Raw genomic sequence first — 22,093 nt, 5'->3', positions numbered from 1 at the left:
TTGATTGCATTGAATTTATTTGACAATACTCTGGCAGCAAACTGACTGCTGCATTTTCACCAAAACATTTTTTTTTCTTTGTAAAAGTCGTGCTATTCTTTATATGTGTTCATCAAAGTGTAACAGTCTAGAAAAAACAGATTTCTGTCAAACTTACAGGTCCTGCCATTTTGAACTTGTAAACTCTAGAGGGGTGTCTGGGGTATTTTACAGGAACTGATATAGTTGTACGCAGAAACTTTTATTAAACAGTCCGCAAAGGAAGATGAATGGTGTATACTGGAATAAACAGGGATTCAAACATTATGTATGTACATAAAAACAGCAAATTACTGATTTGAGAAATACAAATGTACCAAGAGTCAAGTGACAGACCATAGTATCAATGTATGGATATGTCAAATAATGAATAAAATTACATCTGAACAAAACTGATTTCACAACCAACTGTTGTGACAAACAGTTTAGAAGGGCACAGACATCAGAAGTTTGAGTTACAGGTATCTAATCCCATTCAGAGCCAAACCCTTCCCTTTGAGCTTTGTTGAACAAATCAAAAAAAAAAAAAACCCCAAAAATAAAACAGTCATTTTGGAATTATTGGTGTTATCTGAAATCTTTAAACTGACCTTGTCATAAAACAAGGGAGAGGTGGTTTGTTTAATGCTTAGGCCCACTTCATGCATGTCTCACATTGTGGCCCTCGATTTTGATTACACCTTTCCCCATTCTCTCCGCAAAATTATCCCTGTCTCCGTAATCTGAAAGGTCGTTCATCTGCAGCTCATGTTTGATACCTGTTGAAGACATAACAGTTAGTTAAAAAGAGGGAACACTATTCAACTTGGACTCTAATGCTGTAGATGTCTGGTCTAATTACTATAGTAATTAGACAGTAATCAGCAGGGAAATAAACGTGATTGTAACATCCTGAATTGTGGAGCTTCTATCTATCAGCGTATTTTTAAAAAATAAATAAGATGTGATAAAATTCACCAAAGTGGAAAAACATTTACCTGTCAGGACCTTCCTAATGGATTCTTTTGAGCTTGCGTAGTTCATTTTCTCTTTGATGGTTCCTGATTCAGGAGCCCTGATATGAAGAGAAATCGTTATGAGTGTTATGTCATTAAATACTGAAACATAATCATTCACATAATTACACACAAAAAAATGTGTCTTCAAGATAAGACTGGCTCTAAGATAGATAAGATGTGGAAGAATTTTGTCAAGATTGTATTGCTTGTTGACTCTCTACAGTCTGCAGTCGGTTGGACCTACCACATCACAAAGACCAGTTCCTCCTTTTTACTTGATTCCTTGGTTTCAAAGTGGCAGTCATACAGCATGTAGCGGCACTTTCTGGGATCCAGCTGAGAGAGGAAGAAGCTGAATATATCATCCACGTTTTCCAGGTCCTTTTCCCGGAAAATCTTCCCCTCCTCCACGTCGATGTAACCATTTTTGATTTCAAATACCACCAATCTTATACGTTCGGCCTGATCAGCATCGCTTTTCACTACTTTCATTTCATTGTAGATGTCCTTCACTTGGTCAGCGACTTTTACTCCAGACGTCTGTTTCAAGAAAACACAAAACAGTACCTGTCAGTGTTTAGTAGAAAAGACAGAAAAACAATCAAAGCAGTTGTCAGCAGCACTGGACTTGTTTTGTTGACACAATGTTTTATTAAATGTCCTCTTTGTAGAGTATGAACCCCACAGGTCCTGTAATACGTTGATGAGCTAAAGAAATTTAAAGTGTATCTGATGTTCCAGGTACTAATCCTTTAAGACAGACCACAAGAGACAAAGACAAAAAAAGACACAAATACACAGATATTTTAAAAATTGCAGCTATAATGTAATTATATTTCTGCTTTTGCTACTTACATTTACTTAAATTCTACTGTTGCAACTGTGATTTTGTCATTTGAATGACGATAAGAAAGGTGCATCTAACGATAACAGGCAAATGGTTGAATTTCATTCATTTAAAAAAAAAAAAAAAAGGTGACAAAGCAATGTATTTCACTGAAGACTGCTTCCTTATCATTTTAATCATGAACTTGATAAGTTCAGCACCAAGTCTAATTTGCTAGTCAAGTGCGTAAATTCTTGCCAGATGAGAAAATGGGATGCTTTGGGCCTTGGCTCTTACTTGAGCAGATCATGTTCACTTGTACTTTAGTTTTTAGACGGAAAGCAGAACTGAAAGACGAAGAAAACAGGAAGTTCTTCAAAACTAGACTCTGGAGAGAAGTGTTAACACTATTTAGGCACATCAGTGTGTGCAAATATTGTTCCAGCTTTTTAGCAGCAACGTGCCATGAGTGCAGCTTCCCTAAGAATTTTCAAGGCCTTGGCTCTGTCACATTCCAGTCATTGTGGAACAAGTTAGCACAAGAAAGACCGCCCCAAGGGATTCTCTCAGAACAAGTTTGAAACACGAACAAAGCTCCCTCCATTTTGGAGGCAAAACCACACCTTCAACAAGCCCTGTCAAACAACAAGCTCTCTTTTCTCTTTCCCAGCAAGCACTTGTTTCTCAAAAAAAAAAAACCCATCAAATAAAAACCTTACTCTCTAGACATATTAACAGACACGCTTCTCTGAGCTTAGACATTTATTTTTTTTCTTACAAATACTGTTAAATTGAGGATATGGCACTTCAAAGTGTCAGCATATCCAGATTACACGTCCAGTGGTGCACACAAATCACAAAGTTGTTAACTGACACAGCGCAAGTCAATCCAGCCAAAATCTTTGTGAAAGCTACTCACCATTTTGCTTCTGATGTGTGAAGGAGCTGGCAGCAGAGAAAAAATGGCAGCAGCAGTCAAACTGCTGAAGGGTCATAAGGAAGGAGAGCAGGTTGACTCATGGAGGAGGAGCTGCTGTAAATGAGCACACCTACCAAAAGTGGGCCCACCCCCCACCCTCTTCCCAGGTGTGACAGTTTCAGCTGCAACCTTAGCATATGCATTTAATCACATTATATTTGAAGCCTAAGTCTCAATGAATTTATGTGCTTCATTATTTGGCGCATTACAAAGCATTTTGTCACCGTGTCCACCTGCTGTAGTTTGGTAGAGTTCGACATCTACCTTTTTGAAGAAGAACCCCCCAGGTGAGCCTGAGCCAGTCATGGGTGGGAGCGGCACATTACACCCTTATATGGAGAACAAACCTGTCCACATTTTTAAGTCATCTGCCACAGAGATGCAGCTCAATGGCCTTATAAGGTAAAAGGTAGGATGAGTGCACAGATGTGCCAAAAGGATTTATCTATGTACCCGTGGAAAGAGAGCTGTTCAGATCAGATTCCAGTAGTTAGTAGTCAGATGTATAAAAACATGACAGGTTTCAGTTGTTTAGTGGACGCAGCAAACTTTACACATATCTAGCACCTAAGAGTTTCTGTCTGAATGATATAAACTTCAAGAATAAATTTTCATTTGTCCATTCAGTTTCACAGATTGACTCAGTTTCGTCCTCACAGTCACTGCAGTTTCTTTGACTGACAAAAAGTGACTCAAAATCAGAGTGTAAGCCCCAGCTGACCCCAGGCCTGTTCCTCTCTCTGTTTCAGAGGCCCAAAGTTACATATAAAGAGAAAGAAAATTATTCATATGTGACACGCAGGCACCTTGCTGTTGGAAAACTGCATCGGTTCAAAGGCTGCATAGACAAGTAAAAAGGCAACGGTTCAACCCCAGTCAGATCTTCAACAGGTCAAATAAGAAAACAAGACAAAAATGGGAGTGCATTTAAACTGGACCATTTTGTATTTCTTTAACGTCTCTTTCTTTCATCTGGAACTTCTCTGTAAAGCCCAGGAGTATAGCTAGGAAACAGGGCTGGGCCCCTGCCACTTTCCTCTGGTCCCACACCAGGCTTTTTCCAGTAGTGGAAAGTTACTAGTTACTTTGAATGCTCAGATTAATAATACAAAATACAAACAACAAATACATTATGATGTACTGCTTTAAGATGCCTTCATAAGTTAAATTAGCCCCACATTTACCAGCTGCAATATTAAAGTGATGTACATATTACTAAATCAATAGTTATAATCCAACAGCATATTGTACATTATTCTCAAAATGGTCATTTTGCATGAGAGAAACTTACTTTTGGTAGTATAAGTAAATGCTGATGCTTCTACTTTTCCACTTTTACTCAAGTAAAAAATTGGAATGCTTGTAACAGTATTTCTACACTGCGATATTTCTACTTTTACAGAAGTAGAAGTTCTGACGATTCAAATTACAGTCATGCAATTTGGAAAAAAAAACTTAGAGTCTGTAAGTGGAGGAGAATTTCACAAGTACAACCATGACAAATTTGATTTTATTTCTGTTTATTTTCAGTGGGTTTTTTTTCTGCATGACCTTTTGTATAATTACACAAAAGATACATGTAAGAGGAAATTTGTGAGTGTTCACTCAATATATTTATTAATCCATGGGATACTTATTTTGGCTGGTGGCACCCTGATGGAGCCCATTTTCTCTGTGTTATGCCTAAATATTTGCTCTGCATAGCTTAAAATAGCTACGTCACATCATGCCAGTCAGATGTGATTACTTGTGAGTAAATTTTTTTTAATATTTAGGGAAGACTCAAATGATTTCCTCAGCTTTCCTTTTAGGCCAAATGTGTAGTCCAACATTCGCAGCTCTGCTGTACCATAAAATGAAAAATGCTAAAATTGCCAATGACAGAAATAGTCATTTCCTGTGAGAACTGCTAAACTTGCTTATTGGCTAACAAGAGAATAATATTCAGCTTTTTCAGATGATGCACTTAGTTTAGGTCGTTATGGGTTATTATGTAGTGCACAATAAACCCCTCCTCAATGTGACTATTTTAGAGTCAGAGGCCTGTCCCACATCCTGTTTCAAAGAGCAGGGTGCCCAAATGTCAGCACATGGCAGTTTACCGGCCAACACTTGCATTGCAAGCACTGGAGTTTGTGACTTGTGAAGAAAAGCAGAAAAATCATTAGTATATGTCAAATGGTTGACAGCCTATTCTGCAGAATTACCCACAGAATGCTCTCATTTGGAGGGTTAAGAGTTGTTTTAAAGGTTTACTATTATGACTGTGGTAAGGGCTGGCTACCAGAGCTAATGGCAGCCAGCAGCAAATTTTCAGAGTAGTAAAAGGGGAAACACAACCCTGAACCACACAGGACAGGAAATGGCTGCTGCACAGCTCTCTGAGAGTTGAAATCTTCATGCTGCTGCAAGCACATTGCAAGTCTGGCCACAACCCGGTCAGTGACGTCAAAGCAGCAAACTCAACTCTGTGAGAACTCTGACATCTACTGGTAAATTACTGAAATACTAAAGCGCTGAAATTGCTATGTTAAATGTGACGTCCAGATCTGTTGTACTCTGTGGAGAGTGACATCATCTGCCAACAAAGACCAGCGGCCTCTGTGTACAAAGAGATCAATTTCTACCAAAATTCTTAAAGAGAGAAAAAACATATGACTAATTAAACTGAAGAAAACGAAACTTTTTAAGGAAAGCATTGGTTTTTCATATGGACAGCATCAGTCAAAGGCTTATCTAATTAGCACTTAAACATTTTGGAATACCTTCGCAGATGGTTTTTACATACATAACTTAGATACAGTCAAAGAAGAGTAGTTTTAATCATGTCAAAGTGTTTCTGAAGCTGAATTGCCTTTGGAGGCCTGCTATTGGCCGAGTCACCACAGTTGTGATTTAAGAATCACATCTAAACTTTGCTGAAGTTGCTTTTAGCATCTTTATATGAGGCTTATGAGTCCTACTTTTTTACTTTATAGTTTTGTTTTTGACTCTTAAGCATAGACTGTATGCTCATAAGTCAGATTGTTCTTAAGATCATGTTTTAGACAGATGAGGAACCTGCTTTCACTCGTACGTGTCACACTTCCCCTAGAGTTGTGTTGGTCTAGTAACTCTATACTAAATATTCCATGGAGAAAAGTCATTGTTTTTCTCACCTTGGTTCAAGTTTCAAGTCCCTTGGCTTATTGTGGACTTATTGTGTGACTATTATGATTCTGCCACTCAAATATACTAACCCCAAAAACAATAGGCCAGTTTCAAGTAACAGACATTGTTTGGTTTGCTAAGTTTACTACAATTGCCTACGGCATTCTAGAAAAAAAAACTTATCAGTGATATGTTGATGTGCTCATTTATTGTGAAGTAGCCTCTTTCAGTACAGAGGCAAATTTGTGGTTATTTTTGTAAGTGTTTGCAAAGAACCTACTAGCAAATGGAAGAGATGCTACACAGAGCTGTGACATATGACAGACTTTCTAAAATGCAGTCGGGGGGGTAAAATTCTTACGTATGCATTACGCTTGAAAGAACAGAGGGCATACAAACTGTATAAACATCTCTTTTTTTATTGAGTACCAAATAAACACATTATTATTTGTAGGAGATTGTGGATTAATTATGTTTGTGGATAATCAAACCCTCACTTATCATTTTCTCTCAAAATTAGTATCCATTGATTAAGTTGTATACGAGACACAAACTGACATTCACTGGAAAACATGTAAATATGTAGATACCATGACTGTTCAACACAAGAAGGATTCTTCAACTGCAAACACTCAGAGCTCCTCTACACCATCACCAGATTCAGCCACTGCAGATGAAAACACAAACACAAGTCCCTTTGTGGTCCATAAACCAAAGTTTCATATTTTTGTTTCATTATCACAAATAGGCTCTTACCTCCATGAAACCCAGCTCTATCTCACCAGACCCATCCTTGTCCAGGGCCTTGAAGGTTTCTGTTGTAAACAAAAGTAAACATCGTAACTCTATGTGATGTCTGCATGGACAGGAGGATATACATGTGGTGACAAGGACAAAAACTCACTGAAGAGTGACTCTAAACGGACCAGGCTGCCCACAAAGTTGTCAAAGTCAATGGTGAGGTCTGATTCGCTGTAGCGGGCCACAATTATCTGATGCAGAGGGTTGTTGAGGGTGAAACCTGTTGAAATGCAATAAGATGAAGTGAGAGGTAAAAACACAAAGGCAAAGAAATTCACACACCTGATTGTTTCATGCAAATCTCACAGGTATGCTCTACTCTCTTAAGTGTTAGAGGAACAAGTGTACAGTGTTGAGAACACAAAATATAATTTATGAAACAGACTTCTCACCAGCAGCCTCAACAGCTGACCGCATCTCAGAGGCGCTCATACAACCACTTTGGTCCGTGTCTCTGTCTTTGTATAGATCCTAGTGGAGAGCCCAACATGTTAATATTACTTTATGCTAAAGATGGTATGTCATTAATGTCAGTGCAAATAAATTAGGAACACACCAGGAACTTCTCAATCTTTGTCCACAGGATCTTAAATTCTACCAGTCCCAGCTTGCCGCTTCCATCTTTCTTTGAGGAAAATGTTAAGGAAATTTGCAACATGCCTCCACACAGAGTCATGTATGGCAGCTGCTGGTCATCTACCAGACATGTCTTTGCTAGTGGGTCCGTCAGTAAACTATACATATGCATATACATATACATATATATATATATATAAAGATTTTGTGAATTTCTTTCTGACAAATTTCTTTCTAAGGACAGGAAGGAAGGATACATCCAGCAGATTGACCATGCTGCGGCAAGTCTCGAGGCTAAACCCATTGGTTTTGATGTCATCTCCTGAAAATGAATGAAACACAGGGATACATTGATGTGAGTATCAGGTGCACATTAATGCACATACTGAACGTGTCTGAAAGAGGAGAAGGAAACTATTTCTCTTACGCTTCGTCACCACTCTGTTGAGGATTCTCTGCAGCTCGAATACAGAAATCTCCACATCCTAATTAATACAGATGCTGTGTAAATTATAAGAACAATGATCAATGATTGGAGACTGTGAGATGACCTCAAGCTTACTCACATCTCCGGCAAGCTGTCCAAACAGTCTCCTGAATCTGCTGCTGATGTCATCTTCATCAATATCAATCTGGAGATGACAAAGTTATAATTTTTTTTCATTTTTGTTTTATCAACTTCAATATTCATCTTCAAAAGAATACATCAAAGGATAAGACTTTACCTCCTCTACATTGCAGTCCACAGGATCATCAATCTCTCTGAAAACAAATGGTCATAGTTATATGGTCATTTTGTATGATATGATTACTAATATTATACTCTCTGTCATAATGGAATTCCCTCATTATTTGTGAAATGAACGTACTGGAAATCAGCCTGTTTCTCTGAGAGCACCCGCACATAAAAGTCTCCATTCTTGTTGGGTTCAAAGGTGGAGGGGACGATGAGGTATTCTCCAGGGGGAAGACAGAGGCGGCTGCACACTTCCCGCAGGTTGATGAAGGTCTCAGAGCGTGCTGCTGAACAGCTGCGCAGGAAGAAGTTTTTCTTCAGGTGCACTTGCCTTTGGCCAGAGTACTGGAAAATGAAACACATGCAGTATGGTCACATGAGGGCGCTGTATACCATCCATCTGACTTCTTACTCTTTTTTTATATTGTCTAGATATCTGCATGAAAAACTGAACGATAATGCAACAGCTGCTTTGAATACTCATTCCTCATGCAAAATGAGGGCTCCCAGCAACAAGTTCATCAAGAGTCTTCATCCTTGCATACGTACCTCCTCAGGCAGCTAAAAAAGGTAAAAACAAATCAAATATGAGAATAGGTGGAAATGTTACAAGCATAGTCCCTACTGACACAAGTACAACTGACATTGTCGTCTTACCTCATAGATGGCAAAGCCGATGGTCTCCATGTCCTCCCCCATTTTCCTCATACGGCGCTTGTTCTTCTGCATCAAGCCCACAATGAAGGTGCAGCCCTCCTCGCCATCATCGGGGTCGTCATCCACCTCATCCAGCTTAATGACAAACTGAGGATTCATCCAGAAGGAATCTAGGAAGCGATGAAAGGGTTAGTGGGGTTTGTATATTGTTTTATACATATTTAAACCAGCGATGGATTCAAATTTGGAGGGAAGATGATGAAACTGGTTGTACTTGGATAGTTTCTGCAGCCACCAGCTGACACGCCCCTTCTCCATGTGTCTTCAAACTCTGTCTCTGCCCATTTCTTGTACTCGTCGCCTGTGAGAGCATCAGGGGTGAGGTTACAGATCTCAAGGCGAGAATAATGGCGCAGGAAGTCAGGAAATGACATCCTGTGGAAAAAGCAGTATGAGGAAAATGGACAACATGATTGACATCATTTCCTTTAAAAATGTGCTTTTCTTCTTCTTGGAGTCACTTTGTTTTTTGGACATTGTGACCTTTGACCTTAACCCTCCTTACTCTAATGTAAAATGGAAATTTACAAAAAATTTCATGTCACTTGAACGTCTTCCACAATAGTGGTGAGTTTGATCTTCCTAACGTAATTTTAAATAACACATCCACTGACGTTATTTCCCATTTACATTTTGACTGCTCTTTGAAAGCTCTGGAAAATGCACTGGGGTTTATCTGTAGCGGTAGTATTCATATCAGGAGTATTTATTAGACTAAACTGGGTTGTAAACCGATGTTTGGTGTATGGAGTGGTTTCAGTGAGATTTACCAGAACTCCCCATCCTCAGAACGGTTAGTCAGCCTCTCCCGATCATCGTCACTCACATATCTCCATTCGGAAGAACTAGGAGAAAAGAAACATGGAAACTATAAACCACAAGACTGCTCTAAGTCTTAATTGTAATTTGTTTAATGTTTTATGTAAACATGCTACTCTTGGAGCTAAACTCAGACATGAATAGTTTGTTCTCAGTTGGCAGGATGGACAGGCAGAACTCAGCCACACCTTGAGCACAAAATTAAGCTTTAAAGCCAGAGTCTGTGTAACAACCTTTTTTTTTTTTTACAACAGGATTTACCAGCCATTCCATTGGGTGTGTTCGTATGTCTGTGCTACATGCATGACAGAAATACACACATTTAATACCCATGTCCAAACATAGGATACAGCTGTTTCAATTAGGCTGGGTCCTCTTACATGTATGAACAATGTAAGAGGTGTAATGGCATAGCTAAGAAAGGCAATTTATAAGAAACAACTGTAAGCAGTACAATTCAAATTTAAAGTTAATTTATACTCTTGTCACAATTCCATAGCTCAGTCTGGTGAGGAGTTTTGGACAGATATAATGGCTTTTCAGTACGACAATATGGCAATCCATCCAACAGATGTTGGGACATTTCACTCAAAACCACAGATGTCAATCTATTGATGGTGCTAAAGGATGGATATCTGTACCAAATTTTGCAGCAATCCATCCAATAGTTGTAGAGATTTTTCAGCCTGGACCAAAGTAGCGGACTCACTGACAGACCCACACTAGCGTCCCTACAGCCACATGCTGTTAATGTGCCTAAAAAGTCTCCGGAGTGGTTGCCAATGATAAAGAGTACAGCTGCTTACTTAGAGTTAATATGAGTGTGTTTACTGTATTTCCTGCCCTTAAAACTGCCCACAAGTGCACTGCACTCACTTGTCACTCCAGTCTCCATTCCACTCCACCTGACCCCATGGGTTTCTAATCCTGATCAGCTGCACCATGTCTCCTCTGTACTCCACCTGATACAGAATAAGGTGTCAATTACCCTCAATATGAAAAAAGATACAAAAAGGAAATGATAACAATAAAAAATATATATATAATAAAGGGGGTACAGATAGCAAGTAAATCAAACCTTAGCTAAAAAAATGGTAAAATCTAGTATAATATACATCGTTATTATTTGCCACTGCAGCTGCAGGTGTGTGTATATAATAAATAGACAGACACATTTGTTCACCTGCTCTGCTCCTGTCACTGAATAGGCGTGGCCCTTCACAAGCTTACGATACGTGACAGCTTCTGAGTCAGACGCGCTGGTGATCTGGGATAGAGAGGAAAAACTTGTGAGGTAAAAACTACCAGACTCCATGAGGACATCAACCATGTCCACATGGAGAGTAAAACAAGAAGGTCCAACATACATCAATGGAGCATCCCAGAAGGGAGCCTCTGTCCAGGGCCTTCTTAATGATTTTGAAAAGATGGGGATCTGCCGTGCTCAGGTCGTGCCGCTCAGCAATGCCTCCGGTGAAGTCCTCAAAACCCTCAGTGGTGCTGCCTCCAGAAAGAGCCTCGTAGCATCCATTCAGCCTAAAAGGAAAAAGTATTCATGAAGGACTAGACCAGAAAGAGAGGCACTGAAACAGACAGATGTTCTATTCCTCCATACTTGGCATAGGCCTTCTCCAGCAGTGCGCTCCAAAACTCAGAGCCCTCTGCTGAGTGAACAAACAGCAGCTTTCCATCTCTGGTGGGCAAACGGTCATCGACCACTACGTCCACCCATTCACCAAACTGCCAGAACTGAGAACCACAACAAGTAAACACACAACATGTAAGATCAAACCATCTGTTTGTGCCGATTTAGCTCTAAAACAGTACAGCTGTGGCTTGTGTCAAAATACTGTACCTCAAAGTGAAAGATGCCAGCATAGTTCTCCTCAAAGCTTTGGTCATGGGGGACAACCCGAGACAAAACCTGTTTGTTGAGAGTCAAGGAGGCGATGGCTGCCAGGAGCCAGCAGTCACCTGAGCACAAGTTAACAGGGTTAGAATAAAGGGAACTCCTATGTATAATCTCATGTAACAAACATGTTTTAACGTGTTGTAATCACTTTGTCATTATGACACATCAAAACATAGTGGGCATGCAGTTTGTTTGCACGCACACCTTGGATGTACAAAGTTAGGGTTTTCTCACACATATGCATCCATTCTGCCAGACTGGGTGTAGACAGAAAAGACTGACGGAGGTGTTTTGAGATGCTTTGTACACAGTGACAGCTGATGTCAGTGCACAAGAATTTACTGAGGGTTCTGACGTTTGGATGTCATTTCAATGTAAAGTCACAAAAAATACAAGCAAAAGGTTCCAGATAGACAAGGTGACAGCGAAGGACAGAAGGCAGCCAACATGAACAGAGCTGTTCCTTCACTCACTGTCTGCTTGCTGCGACAGTCTAAGATATGCATGCAAAGCCCATTCAAATATTTTGGAACTGGTGAGGATAGAAACACATGGAAATAGATATTCCATCAACATGCATTCGTGCCTGTGTGTCTCACCAAGCGCTCCTTGACAAATATCAGTCCTGGTCGCGTTTTCGACAATGAATTTTGGATTGGAACATAGCTCCTGAGGAAAAAGAGAGGGGAAAAAAACATGAATTAAACACTTTATTTGGTTTATAATTTGTTATCCAACCTCATGGTGTTTTTATGGATATTGTAATTGTGCATTATTTTTACTCATATAATTTTGGTGTGAAGTGTAGTCTATTTTGGGTGCTGACACACTGCAGAAAAACAATATAATTGAACCAAATCACACCCATATTTAGGCTGTAATGCAATAAACAACTAAACAAGGCTGGTGTTTTAATCTTTAAAAGCTAAAACGGATATGTGTCACTTTAACATAGCAAGAAACAGATATTCCCTGATAAGATCAGGATAAAACTACAAAAAACTATTCGGTATGTTGACAAACAGGAACTGGCCTAAGTCCCTGAGCAACAGCAATAATTACTGATTGTAAAACCAGCGTGTGGCTTATTGAGTGACTTTACATATAGAAAAGAGGACAATAAAGCAGTGCACAAAGTACTTATACAAAACCCCATTAGAAATAATATATACTCAGATATGCATTATTCTGTTTACACTGCACATACGAAAGAACAATAATAATAATCCTTGATTTCAAGCTTTCAAAAAGAACTTCCAACAACGTAAAGATGTAGACCCTGCATAAAACTAACTCTGATACAGCCCAAGGGTCGTATTTTTTTTCAGCATGCAAAATAACTGGGGTCTAACCATGGGTCTCTTCCAGGTGATCCCCCGAGTTTTGTAGGAATTCGGTCCCAGTTCATTGAAGCCTAAGGATGAGGGCAGAGCCTCAAAGCAGTCATCCTCAAACAGCTGACCTCTCTCCAGACAGCTTCTCCTCAGCGACTCGAAGTCCTGGTTCAGGTATTTCACCGCGTTTGAGTTGGATCCAATTCCATGGGATCGCTCTCGGTTGTGCTGAAGCTTCGCTGCAATGCCCGACATGTTAGAGGCTTGTAAGACGTCCCGACTGTCTGTCTCTTGGTATGTCTGTGCGGTTAGACGGGCTCTGTGTCATATGTGTAGCTCAACCGTCTCCACACCCTCACCTTGTGGCTTTTGGCTCACCTGTTTGATCCAGCCCCTTGTTCATCTGGCTTTGAATTATGGCCCATGATTGGCTCACATTGTCTGCAGCTGAAACTTGTGCTGGTCCATAAAAAATGTGATCAGTGGATTAAAATCTCAGCAGTATTTCTGCCTCATTTGGCCTTGCTAAGCACCACCCTTACTATTACATTGATAATTACAAACTGAAAAAAGTGAGGCATACACTATGTGATTATCTCATTTCACATTATTATCACTTTGTCACTTTCACATTTAATCAATTTGTGGGATCTCTGATGTTTTTAAATAGGAATAATTCAGAGGCGATAGTTTGTTAGTTTTTTTATTTTCTATCATTTGACACAAGTTTTGCGACAGCTAAAAAAGCAAACCCCCCAAGGAAAAGAAAAAAAAAAAAAGTGACAGAAAAAAGTAGATTTAAAAAATGAGATAATACATATGAGTTATACAACACAGCCTTTCTCCAAAAACAAGTTCAGCAAATATCATTTAAGTTTGCTCACAAAGTTCAGCCATTTTAAGCATTTGGTACTTATAGAGTGTATGAGAAATGCCTCTCTCATTTGGTTTACTTATTTTCTAAAACTAAATGTGAGCTGTAATGAAACTGTTAACTGATTGAATTTCATCCAGCTGATATCACAAAGGGATCCTTGCTTGTATTGTCTCCAGAGCTAGTAGATCGCCAGGCACAGCCACTGTAAAAGAGAACCAAAATATACAATAAGCGGTCTAACCTAGGAGTGCAGACAAACCAGCAGCTTTTGTTATCCTCTCACACACCTGTTGCAGGTTCAGCTCGATCTTCCCTGAGTCATCTCTTTCCAGAGCCTTGAACATTTCTGGTTGAGGGATAGAGAAAAAAAATACTGAAAAACATGCCACAACTCTCTGGTGCAGATCAGTATGAGATACAGTTTACTGAAGTGGTAATGTGGTGTTTGCTGACACTTACTGAAGAGCATTTCCAGTTTAATGAGGCAGCTCACAAAACTGTCAAAGTCTATGGCATACTGAGCATCAGCGTAGCGACTGACGATGGCCTGTAGCACAGCGCTGTTGATGTGGAAACCTGTGGAAGAAAAACATCTGTCAGTTATCATCGTTTCCTGTTAGTTTGTAGGATCAGTTTTGTTGATGTGGATCATTTCTGATCCTGGGGAAAGGGGTCAGATATTAGCAGGGTGACAATGGAGGAGTTATGTTACACAGCCTCGCCCGTGCTTGTTTTGTTCCTGTGGCAAAGTGTACATGAAAGACATCCATGTGCAGGGAGGGAGTCCTCGAACTGGCTCATCTAGTCTGTCAGTAACTGGCTTCACATGTTACACATGCAAACACACCATCAGCTATGCCAATATGTTGTTATTAGTTCCTGCTTAGTGGTCAGGTATTGCATAAGCAAGTCTTAGGCATGTCTGTTCTTTATGCTGTGTGTGTCTCGGAACGTGGTGAACAGGTAGGCCAACTAGTTTTGTCTGTTCAAAGATAAGTAGGGTCTGAAGTAAATACTATCCCCGAATCTCAAGCCATACAACTGTTACATTTTGTGAAAGGTCAAATGCAGGAGAGGATGATAGTTTTGCTGTGATCTATATCAGAAGCTGTAAGGTAATAATAAAAAATAATTTGTCTTTTAAACTGTGTAAATGACCAGTGGGACACTATTTACAGCCATTTGTTGGATTTTAGTGTATGAGATTTCTCATTTTGTTACCTGCTTTAGTGGCAGCGCCTCTCATCTCGTGGGAGCTCATGGTGCCAGAGTTGTCTGTGTCATGAGTCTTGAAGATCTCCTATATGACCCAGGCACCCAGTGAGTTGCGTTAACAGATACATCCAGGTTTTCCAACATGACCGTCATTTATTTAAGACCACATGAATCACAACTTACCAGGTATTTCTCGATTTTGCTCCACAGCTTATGGAATTCCATCAGTCCCAACCTGGCACTTTCATCTGTCTGGAGGATGTTAAGGTTTGTAAAAAGCTCGCTACATAAAAGCTTTGAATATTCATGTATTAGTCATTTATGTATTTTAACTTGAAGACTCCAGTCAAGGCGATATTTTGCACTGTAAAAAAGTTGGTGTATCTTTAATTTTACGCATTTTTAAAGAGGATACATCCATCAGACTGACAATCAGTCGACCTGTCTCAAGGCTGAATCCGTCTGTCTTGATATCAGACCCTGCAAGAAAGTAACAAAACATTGTGAGACTCAAGTCTTAAGTCAATGAAATAAAGTGTCTATACTTAATCAAACATTTGACAGTACTTACGGTGGGAGACAACATTGTTCAGTATTTCAACCAGTTCAAAGACAGATACCTCCATGTCCTGTTTGAAAAATGAATTTTAATTTGAAAGCCAGGTTTAGAGCTGTTTATGCATTTTGTTTACTGTCTGTTCTCATGTCCCTCTACTTACACTGCCAGCAATCTGCTTGAAGAGACGCTTGAAATGAGGATCCACATCGCTCTCAGAAATCTCCTCCTGCGAGAGAAAGACACCTATAAGTCTCTAAGTCACTATTGATGAATATAATTACTGGCTTTTCAGACTTTAGGCATTCAGAAACATCTGTGCCTGTTTAATTTAAATTTAATATGACCCATTTTCTTCAGATTCAGTACTATGGTGGAAAGAAAAAAGCATTTCTAAAAAACAAACAGTCAAATGTTTCATATGTGGAAGAGCAGCCTGTCATTCTGTGGATTTTCTTACCTCCTCTATTTTAGCATCAATCTCTTCCTCCAGGCGACTAAAAAATAGAAATGCACAGTTTGAGCACTCTCTGTTGGCGTGCAAGGAAACAACAAGTAGTTATGACTGTCAGTCTAAGACTACTGTGTGACTACAGAAGGATCTGGCCACTGAGTCTTGTCCACTAGATGGCAGTTAATGTTGAAGCTCTGAGGTCAACATTTCCCTGAAGACATTACCCAGTCAGTCTGCATATTACTGTAGCACAGATACCTGGTTGCGGCCTGTTTCTCTGAGAACACCCTGAGAATGAAGCTGCCATTCTTGTGAGGGTAGAAGGTTGAGGGGACTATGGCGTATTCCCCTGGAGGAAGTTTGAAGCGGTTGCACACTTCACGTGTGTTGATGAAGCTGCTGCTCATGGCCACAGCTCTCTGTCGCAGCAGGACATCTGGACCTAGATGAATATTGCTGCTGCCTTTGTACTGAAGATTAACAGGGGAAGAGTTTTATTAATGGCATGTCAGGCACCAACTCAGAAATTCACAATACAATCAAGTGATCCTCTTGATAATTGGGATGTCTGTTTTGCATTTAAAATCAGAATTTTAAGAAAGGGATCATTACTGGCGTATACCAGTACAAACACATACCTCATCTGGGACCTGTTAAAAGGAAACAGACAAAATTTTATAAAACATCAGTCAGTTATTAAGAAGGTGAAATAGAGAGGACTGATTTCATATGAAATATCAGAATGTTCTGAGACACCTTATAGATGGCAAAGCCAATGGTCTCAAGATCACGATCAAGCCTCCTCTGCTGTCGGCCGTCCTTTTGCATCAGCCCCACCAGAAATGTGCATCCATCCTCCCCGTCCAGAGGATCATCATCCACATCATCCAGACACACCACAAACTGAGGGTTGGATGTAAATGTGGCTGGAACACATTTTTTAAAAAAAAGTCTCATCCTTTATATGAGGAAGCGTAACAGAATTTCTTGCTCACACATACATAATACAAATTTCTCGCTTACCTGGGTTATTGCGGCAGCCGCCAGCAGTGGAGCCGATCCTCCACATCCCTTCAAACTGGTAGTGGTTCCAATGGCCCACGTTATTACCCATGAGTGTGTCTGGGGTCAAGTTGCAGATCTCCAGCTTGGAGAACTGTTTTATGAAGTCTGAGTAGGACATCCTGAGAACAGGAACATGTTTCTCATCAAAGAAAATAGTTTTATTTGTCACATTTTAACTTCATATCACTGACCTGAGTCTGAGCCTTAATAGTTACTGTGGTGAGATTATGATTATTGATCCATATTCTAGTATCAACAAAATATCTAAAATATTAGGTTAAAAACAGTAGATTTACCAGAACTCTCCATCTTCAGCCACATGATTCAAGTTTGATTTCTCATCTTCACTGATGTAGTTCCACTCCCTGGACCTAAATTTTGATTAAAAAAGAAACAAAAAACATGTATTAAGGAAAATCCTGGAATTAAGTAGCTGATGATTTATGCATATAAAAAACAATTACTTAACCCATCACTCCAAGGCCCCGTCCACTCCACCTGACCCCAGGGGTTCCTGATGCGGACCAGCTGAACCAGTTGGCCTCGGTAATGAACCTGAAGGAGAAAGCATGAGTTGGCAATGTAATTTGCATGCAGTGTAATGAAAAGAAAAACAAAAAACAAAACGGTTATTGTACCTCCTCTGCACCAGTGACTGAGTATGCGTGTCCTTTAACAAGTTTGAGAGCCGTAACTGCCTCTGTCTCATAGGCACTGGTTATCTGAAAGTACCAAGAACAGACATTTCATTCTGATGCCATCAGTACTAGATTATTATGGGCGTGTTTGATTGAAGATTGGGATGCAAATTAGTAGGAAAATAAGACTCACATCAATAGAGCAGCCCATCAGTGAACCCAGGCTCAGGGCCTTCTTTATAATTTGGAAGAGCTCTGGTGGAGCCTTATCTAAGGTGTATATTTCTGCGATTCCACCTGTGAAATCCTCAAAACCCTCTATAGTGTTCCCACCTGCCAGGGCCTCATAGCAGCCATTCACCCTGTCAGACACAGAGACATGTGAATACATTCACCAACTGTATATTGTATATTCCAACTGCATTAATGTTTTGATGAAGCAAAGGATATAACAGAAACAATCCATACTTAGCGTAGGCCTTCTCCAGCAGTGCACTCCAAAACTCAGAACCCTCTGCTGAGTGAACAAACAGCAGTTTGCCATCCTTGGTGGGCAAACAGTCATCGACCACTACGTCCACCCATTCACCAAACTGCCAGAACTGAGAAGAAAATATTCCCAGCAGTAAAGTTAACCTCAAATAACTCAAACTTTCAAGTTCGTTCAACAGTCCTACATTAAGGCAGTTGTGTGATCACACCACAAGTGATATGGGGTAAGTGATTTAAAATAATTTGATTTAAACACATAAACAGTGTGTAAACAGTGTGTACTGTTTTTGTTTTTTTTATCTTCTGTCACAAAGCTTTTGTCATGAAACAGTTCAACAATTGCAGTTCCGGATCACCAGTGGGCATGTTTTCATTAAGGTAAGTCATCATTCTATGGTCTGACTTGGCAAAAAGACAATGAAAGAAATGCAAAAAGAAAGAAAAAAGTCCTCTAGAAGCTCGGAGTTGGTGATAAGATGAAAAAAAGACTTTGTATGACCTGGAAGTGAAATATCCCAGCATAATCTTCAGTGAAATTCTGTCCAGGAGGAACCACACGAGCCAGGATCTGGTGGTCTAGAGTCAGAGAGGCTATTGCAGCCAGAAGCCAGCAGTCACCTGCACAGTAAGAGTAGATACATGCTCTAAGATTGGGCAACGTGTTGTCCACCACAGAGCAACAGTGCTGTAAACAGCATGTACCAACAAACCAAAACCTTTTGCAAGCTTAATGGGTGGAGGGTTCATTCCACGGATGTTTGTGGTTGTCTTCTAAAAACCACAATACCCCATCATTCATCCATTATCTTCCCCCTCACTTACCCAGAGCTCCTTGGCAAATGTCCGTCCTTGTGGCTCCATTATCTATGAACTTTGGGTTGGAACACAGCTCCTATAAGGAGAACCAAACAATGACAAAACTTTAATAATGGGTAATGTAATTAGACTCTTGGATGAAATACTGTAGGTGTAGATTGGATAAATCATTGCAAATGGATTGTCTAGTATGACACCACTGAAATGGGAGGAGGTGATCAAATGATTTTGATTTGGTGACTAAAATAAAAATTCACCCTCGAACAAATCTTACAAATAAAATATCGCTATGATCCAACACACGTGGGTCATCTCTCTCCCAAAACAAGAAATCAGGAAACCCCAAATAATCCTTTTGTTTTCAACAGACAAAACTCTGCATCTGTGTTTGAGTGTTGATATCCAAATCAGCTTTGGATCATCCACACACAGCTGTGGCCCACACAGATCATGCAAATGAGCTCAGAAGAAAAAACTAGTTTGCTTCTATAATCAGTTTTATTGTTCCAGTGTTGAATGGAGTATTTAGCACTTTTACCTGATAGCACAATATTTGGGGAAGAAGTTCAACCTCACCAGTTACAGCTACTCTTTTTAAATGCTTCACTTCCTCTTCCACAATTCTTGCTTTGACAAGATTAAACAACTGCGGCTGAGTAAAAACACACTTAATACTCCTTGACAAGTCACTGTCAAGTTCACCAACCACAGTATAATATTACAGTACAAACTGTGTTCCTTATTTGTTTTCATTGCTGTATGTGTATTTTTAGTGGCTTCCTACCGTTGGCCTCTTCCAAACCACCCCCCTGGTCTTGGATGAGTATGGTCCCAGTTCATTGTAGCCCAGGGATTTTCTGTCAGCTGGAAAGCAGTTGTCTTCGAACAGACGTCCACTCTCCAGACACTGCTGCCGCAATGTTTCATAATCCTGCTGAGAGAACTTCACTGCCTGCTCGTTGGTGCCAATACCCTGTTCCCTCTCCTGCTGATGGGCCAGTCGATCTGCCGTGGATGTCATCCTCACCTCTTAGTCGTATAGTAGATAGACTCCCTTGATGGTGGGACTGATTTTTTTGAGCTGAGCTGAGTTGATTTGTGAGCTGATCTTCCTCCAGCTGTACACAATCCAGACGTGTCTTTATACCAACTTCTTTTATAGCTGCTATAGGTGATGGGAAGACTGGGTGGGATCACAGACAGGGAGGGGCCTCGAGTGGACAGGTGAGACAAACAGAGCAGACAGCAGCAACCCTAAGCAAATCAGCAATGAGATGGCTGTGGCCACAGCTTAAATACAATCAGGGACACACCTAAAGGCAATATGAAGTACCACTGTCATTGCCTCATTTTCATTTTGGGTGTGCGTATTAGTGGTGGGCAATGCACTGCATTTATTGTCTTCCACTTTACAAGCAAAGGAAACAAACTATTTTCTTCATTTATGTTTATATGAAATTTAAGCATTAGGCATCCTCTAACAATCTATTACAAAAATGTCCTAACAAGAGTACAAGAAAAGAGTAAAGCTGTTTTTTCTCCACGTTATTAGAAGGGATTACATTCAGTACATGCTGCTGAGAGTTGAGAAAGGGAAGCTTAAATCCATGTAATGAAGCAACTGTTAAACTGAGCAAGACTAAGAGTGGTATCTGACATTGCAACACTCAGCCAGGAGGATGCAAATCAGCTTTGGAGAATATACATTATGCTCCAATGCTCCTCAATGCTAAGTAAAGCAAAAACCTAATCCTTAGTTAAACACTTCTCAAATTCGCTTTGATCAGATGGTAAACTCAGAAGCTACGCGTACCTCATACACTGCATATGTAAATAAGGATACGCATAAAAGGTAGTGCATGGTACTGAATCCACCCTTGTTTAAGTTACCTCAGAATGGAGTTACACACTAAAAACAAAAAAGACAGTTACTATAGCTGTCACATATATATACTCATAGGTATAGTACACGTGTTTGCACTGAAAGTAAAGAAGCAGTCATCATAACCATCATAAAGAAATCTCTAGCTGACAGTAGATTGTCAGAAACTTTTCTTCTTTAAAGAGCTGACTTTCTTCTGAAGTATATCTTTCATTGCCAGCCTTCCACACCCAGTGGACACAAGGTCATGTCAGATAAAACCTAAGTGAGGTTATCCACAGTGCATCCAAAGCTCGCTGAGGGAAGCTCATAGGAAGAAGGGCAGGTCATACACCACTGACTGATGTGTGTGCACAGTATTGTTTGTGCTTTTCAGGTTTACTCGGAACACTGGGGTTTTCACAGTAAGCACACTTCTGTGAACTGTGATCACAGACCTCTCTGTGTGGCGCTAGGTTAACGTGGTAGTAACCTCTGTAAGTGATGATGTATGTGTGCATAAGACACAAAAAGGACACAAATTGTTTAATTTAAAAACAAGCACAACTAACTTTTGTCTATAACGTAGATCACCTAGAAAGAAAACTCCTCTTCAAGTTGATTTTCTTGGTTGTTGATCTTCATGAAGTAGTTTGTTGACATATTGGACAAGAGCTACAATCACTTATCAGCAACAGATCAGCATTAAAAACACCAGTAATACTTTGATGAAAACATATTGTATGATGGGTTGTAATATCATATAAGCCATCACAAGGGCTTTTAACAGTGCTATCATGAATTATGTCTCTTCTTATAGCAGCAACTGCTTCACTGAGGCTATAATGTAATGTCAGTACTGATGGAATACATTATTGTTGGACTTGCGTGGTTGCACGATGCATGATTAATTATACATGTACTGTTGTTTTTACCAAACATCTAATAGACATCACATCATATGTTAAGAACATGCCACGTTAGTCTAACAAATCTCCTGGTCTTATAATAATCCATGAATTTAATTTTCTGTCACTGACAAATATACATACATTCATGGATACACAGAGCCTTGGCTGCATTATAACCTAATATAAGACAATATCATCTGTTGCTAGCTCGGTCTCTTGGCTTTCAGCCTGATAGATGTGGTGGCTGAAGACCTTTAACCTTTGCAGTTTTATAGATTTACTGCACTTTATCTCTCAGGTGACTCACAACTGTTTCAGTTT

At 39.9% G+C, this 22,093-nt stretch overlaps 3 protein-coding genes across 3 annotated transcripts; all 3 read right to left on the bottom strand.

Annotated features, from left to right (window-relative positions):
- On the bottom strand, positions 1 to 2,883 carry cfl1l (cofilin 1 (non-muscle), like). Its single transcript, XM_041050601.1, is given in 5 exon segments — positions 1 to 797; positions 1,017 to 1,093; positions 1,282 to 1,577; positions 2,783 to 2,850; positions 2,853 to 2,883. Coding segments are annotated over 5 exon segments (591 nt in total). The 3' UTR covers positions 1 to 678.
- A 3,536-nt stretch (positions 2,884 to 6,419) lies between these two features.
- On the bottom strand, positions 6,420 to 13,190 carry LOC121189259 (calpain-2 catalytic subunit-like). The gene is made up of 21 exons (XM_041049202.1): positions 12,906 to 13,190; positions 12,153 to 12,222; positions 11,497 to 11,615; positions 11,257 to 11,390; positions 11,009 to 11,177; positions 10,825 to 10,908; positions 10,518 to 10,603; positions 9,593 to 9,667; positions 9,037 to 9,197; positions 8,763 to 8,932; positions 8,655 to 8,666; positions 8,239 to 8,450; positions 8,095 to 8,131; positions 7,936 to 8,001; positions 7,797 to 7,854; positions 7,627 to 7,691; positions 7,350 to 7,418; positions 7,186 to 7,264; positions 6,897 to 7,013; positions 6,749 to 6,807; positions 6,420 to 6,659 (listed from the first exon to the last, which is right to left on the bottom strand). The coding sequence occupies exons 1-21, from the start codon at positions 13,140 to 13,142 to the stop codon at positions 6,636 to 6,638; spliced, it is 2,103 nt and encodes a 700-aa protein (XP_040905136.1). The 5' UTR covers positions 13,143 to 13,190; the 3' UTR covers positions 6,420 to 6,635.
- A 403-nt stretch (positions 13,191 to 13,593) lies between these two features.
- LOC121189258 (calpain-2 catalytic subunit-like) lies at positions 13,594 to 20,125 on the bottom strand. Its single transcript, XM_041049201.1, has 21 exons — positions 19,785 to 20,125; positions 19,007 to 19,076; positions 18,684 to 18,802; positions 18,161 to 18,294; positions 17,886 to 18,054; positions 17,693 to 17,776; positions 17,524 to 17,609; positions 17,351 to 17,425; positions 17,013 to 17,173; positions 16,746 to 16,915; positions 16,628 to 16,639; positions 16,248 to 16,459; positions 15,996 to 16,032; positions 15,699 to 15,764; positions 15,551 to 15,608; positions 15,395 to 15,459; positions 15,163 to 15,231; positions 14,986 to 15,064; positions 14,224 to 14,340; positions 14,052 to 14,110; positions 13,594 to 13,966 (listed from the first exon to the last, which is right to left on the bottom strand). The coding sequence occupies exons 1-21, from the start codon at positions 20,019 to 20,021 to the stop codon at positions 13,943 to 13,945; spliced, it is 2,103 nt and encodes a 700-aa protein (XP_040905135.1). The 5' UTR covers positions 20,022 to 20,125; the 3' UTR covers positions 13,594 to 13,942.
- Between the last annotated feature and the right edge of the window lie 1,968 nt (positions 20,126 to 22,093).

The sequence above is a fragment of the Toxotes jaculatrix genome, chromosome 11 (genome assembly GCF_017976425.1).
Source record: "Toxotes jaculatrix isolate fToxJac2 chromosome 11, fToxJac2.pri, whole genome shotgun sequence".
NCBI lineage: Eukaryota > Metazoa > Chordata > Actinopteri > Toxotidae > Toxotes > Toxotes jaculatrix.
Note: the sequence above shows the minus strand (reverse complement) of the source record. Positions and strands in the feature narration are given on the sequence as shown.

What these genes read in the sequence shown, in the direction of transcription:
- LOC121189259 (XM_041049202.1), bottom strand. Translation starts at nt 13,142, where the DNA reads ATGTCGGGCATTGCAGCGAAGCTTCAGCACAACCGAGAGCGATCCCAT. An exon ending in TATTTGTCAAGGAGCGCTTG is followed by an intron (nt 11,616 to 12,152) that starts GTGAGACACACA and finishes ACTTGTGCTCAG; the next exon opens with GTGACTGCTGGCTCCTGGCA. An exon ending in GCATGGTCAATCTGCTGGAT is followed by an intron (nt 7,419 to 7,626) that starts GTATCCTTCCTT and finishes TTTTCCTCAAAG; the next exon opens with AAAGATGGAAGCGGCAAGCT.
- LOC121189258 (XM_041049201.1), bottom strand. Translation starts at nt 20,021, where the DNA reads ATGACATCCACGGCAGATCGACTGGCCCATCAGCAGGAGAGGGAACAG. An exon ending in CTGGAGAAGGCCTACGCTAA is followed by an intron (nt 18,055 to 18,160) that starts GTATGGATTGTT and finishes TGTGTCTGACAG; the next exon opens with GGTGAATGGCTGCTATGAGG. An exon ending in CAGTCACTGGTGCAGAGGAG is followed by an intron (nt 17,610 to 17,692) that starts GTACAATAACCG and finishes TTTCTCCTTCAG; the next exon opens with GTTCATTACCGAGGCCAACT.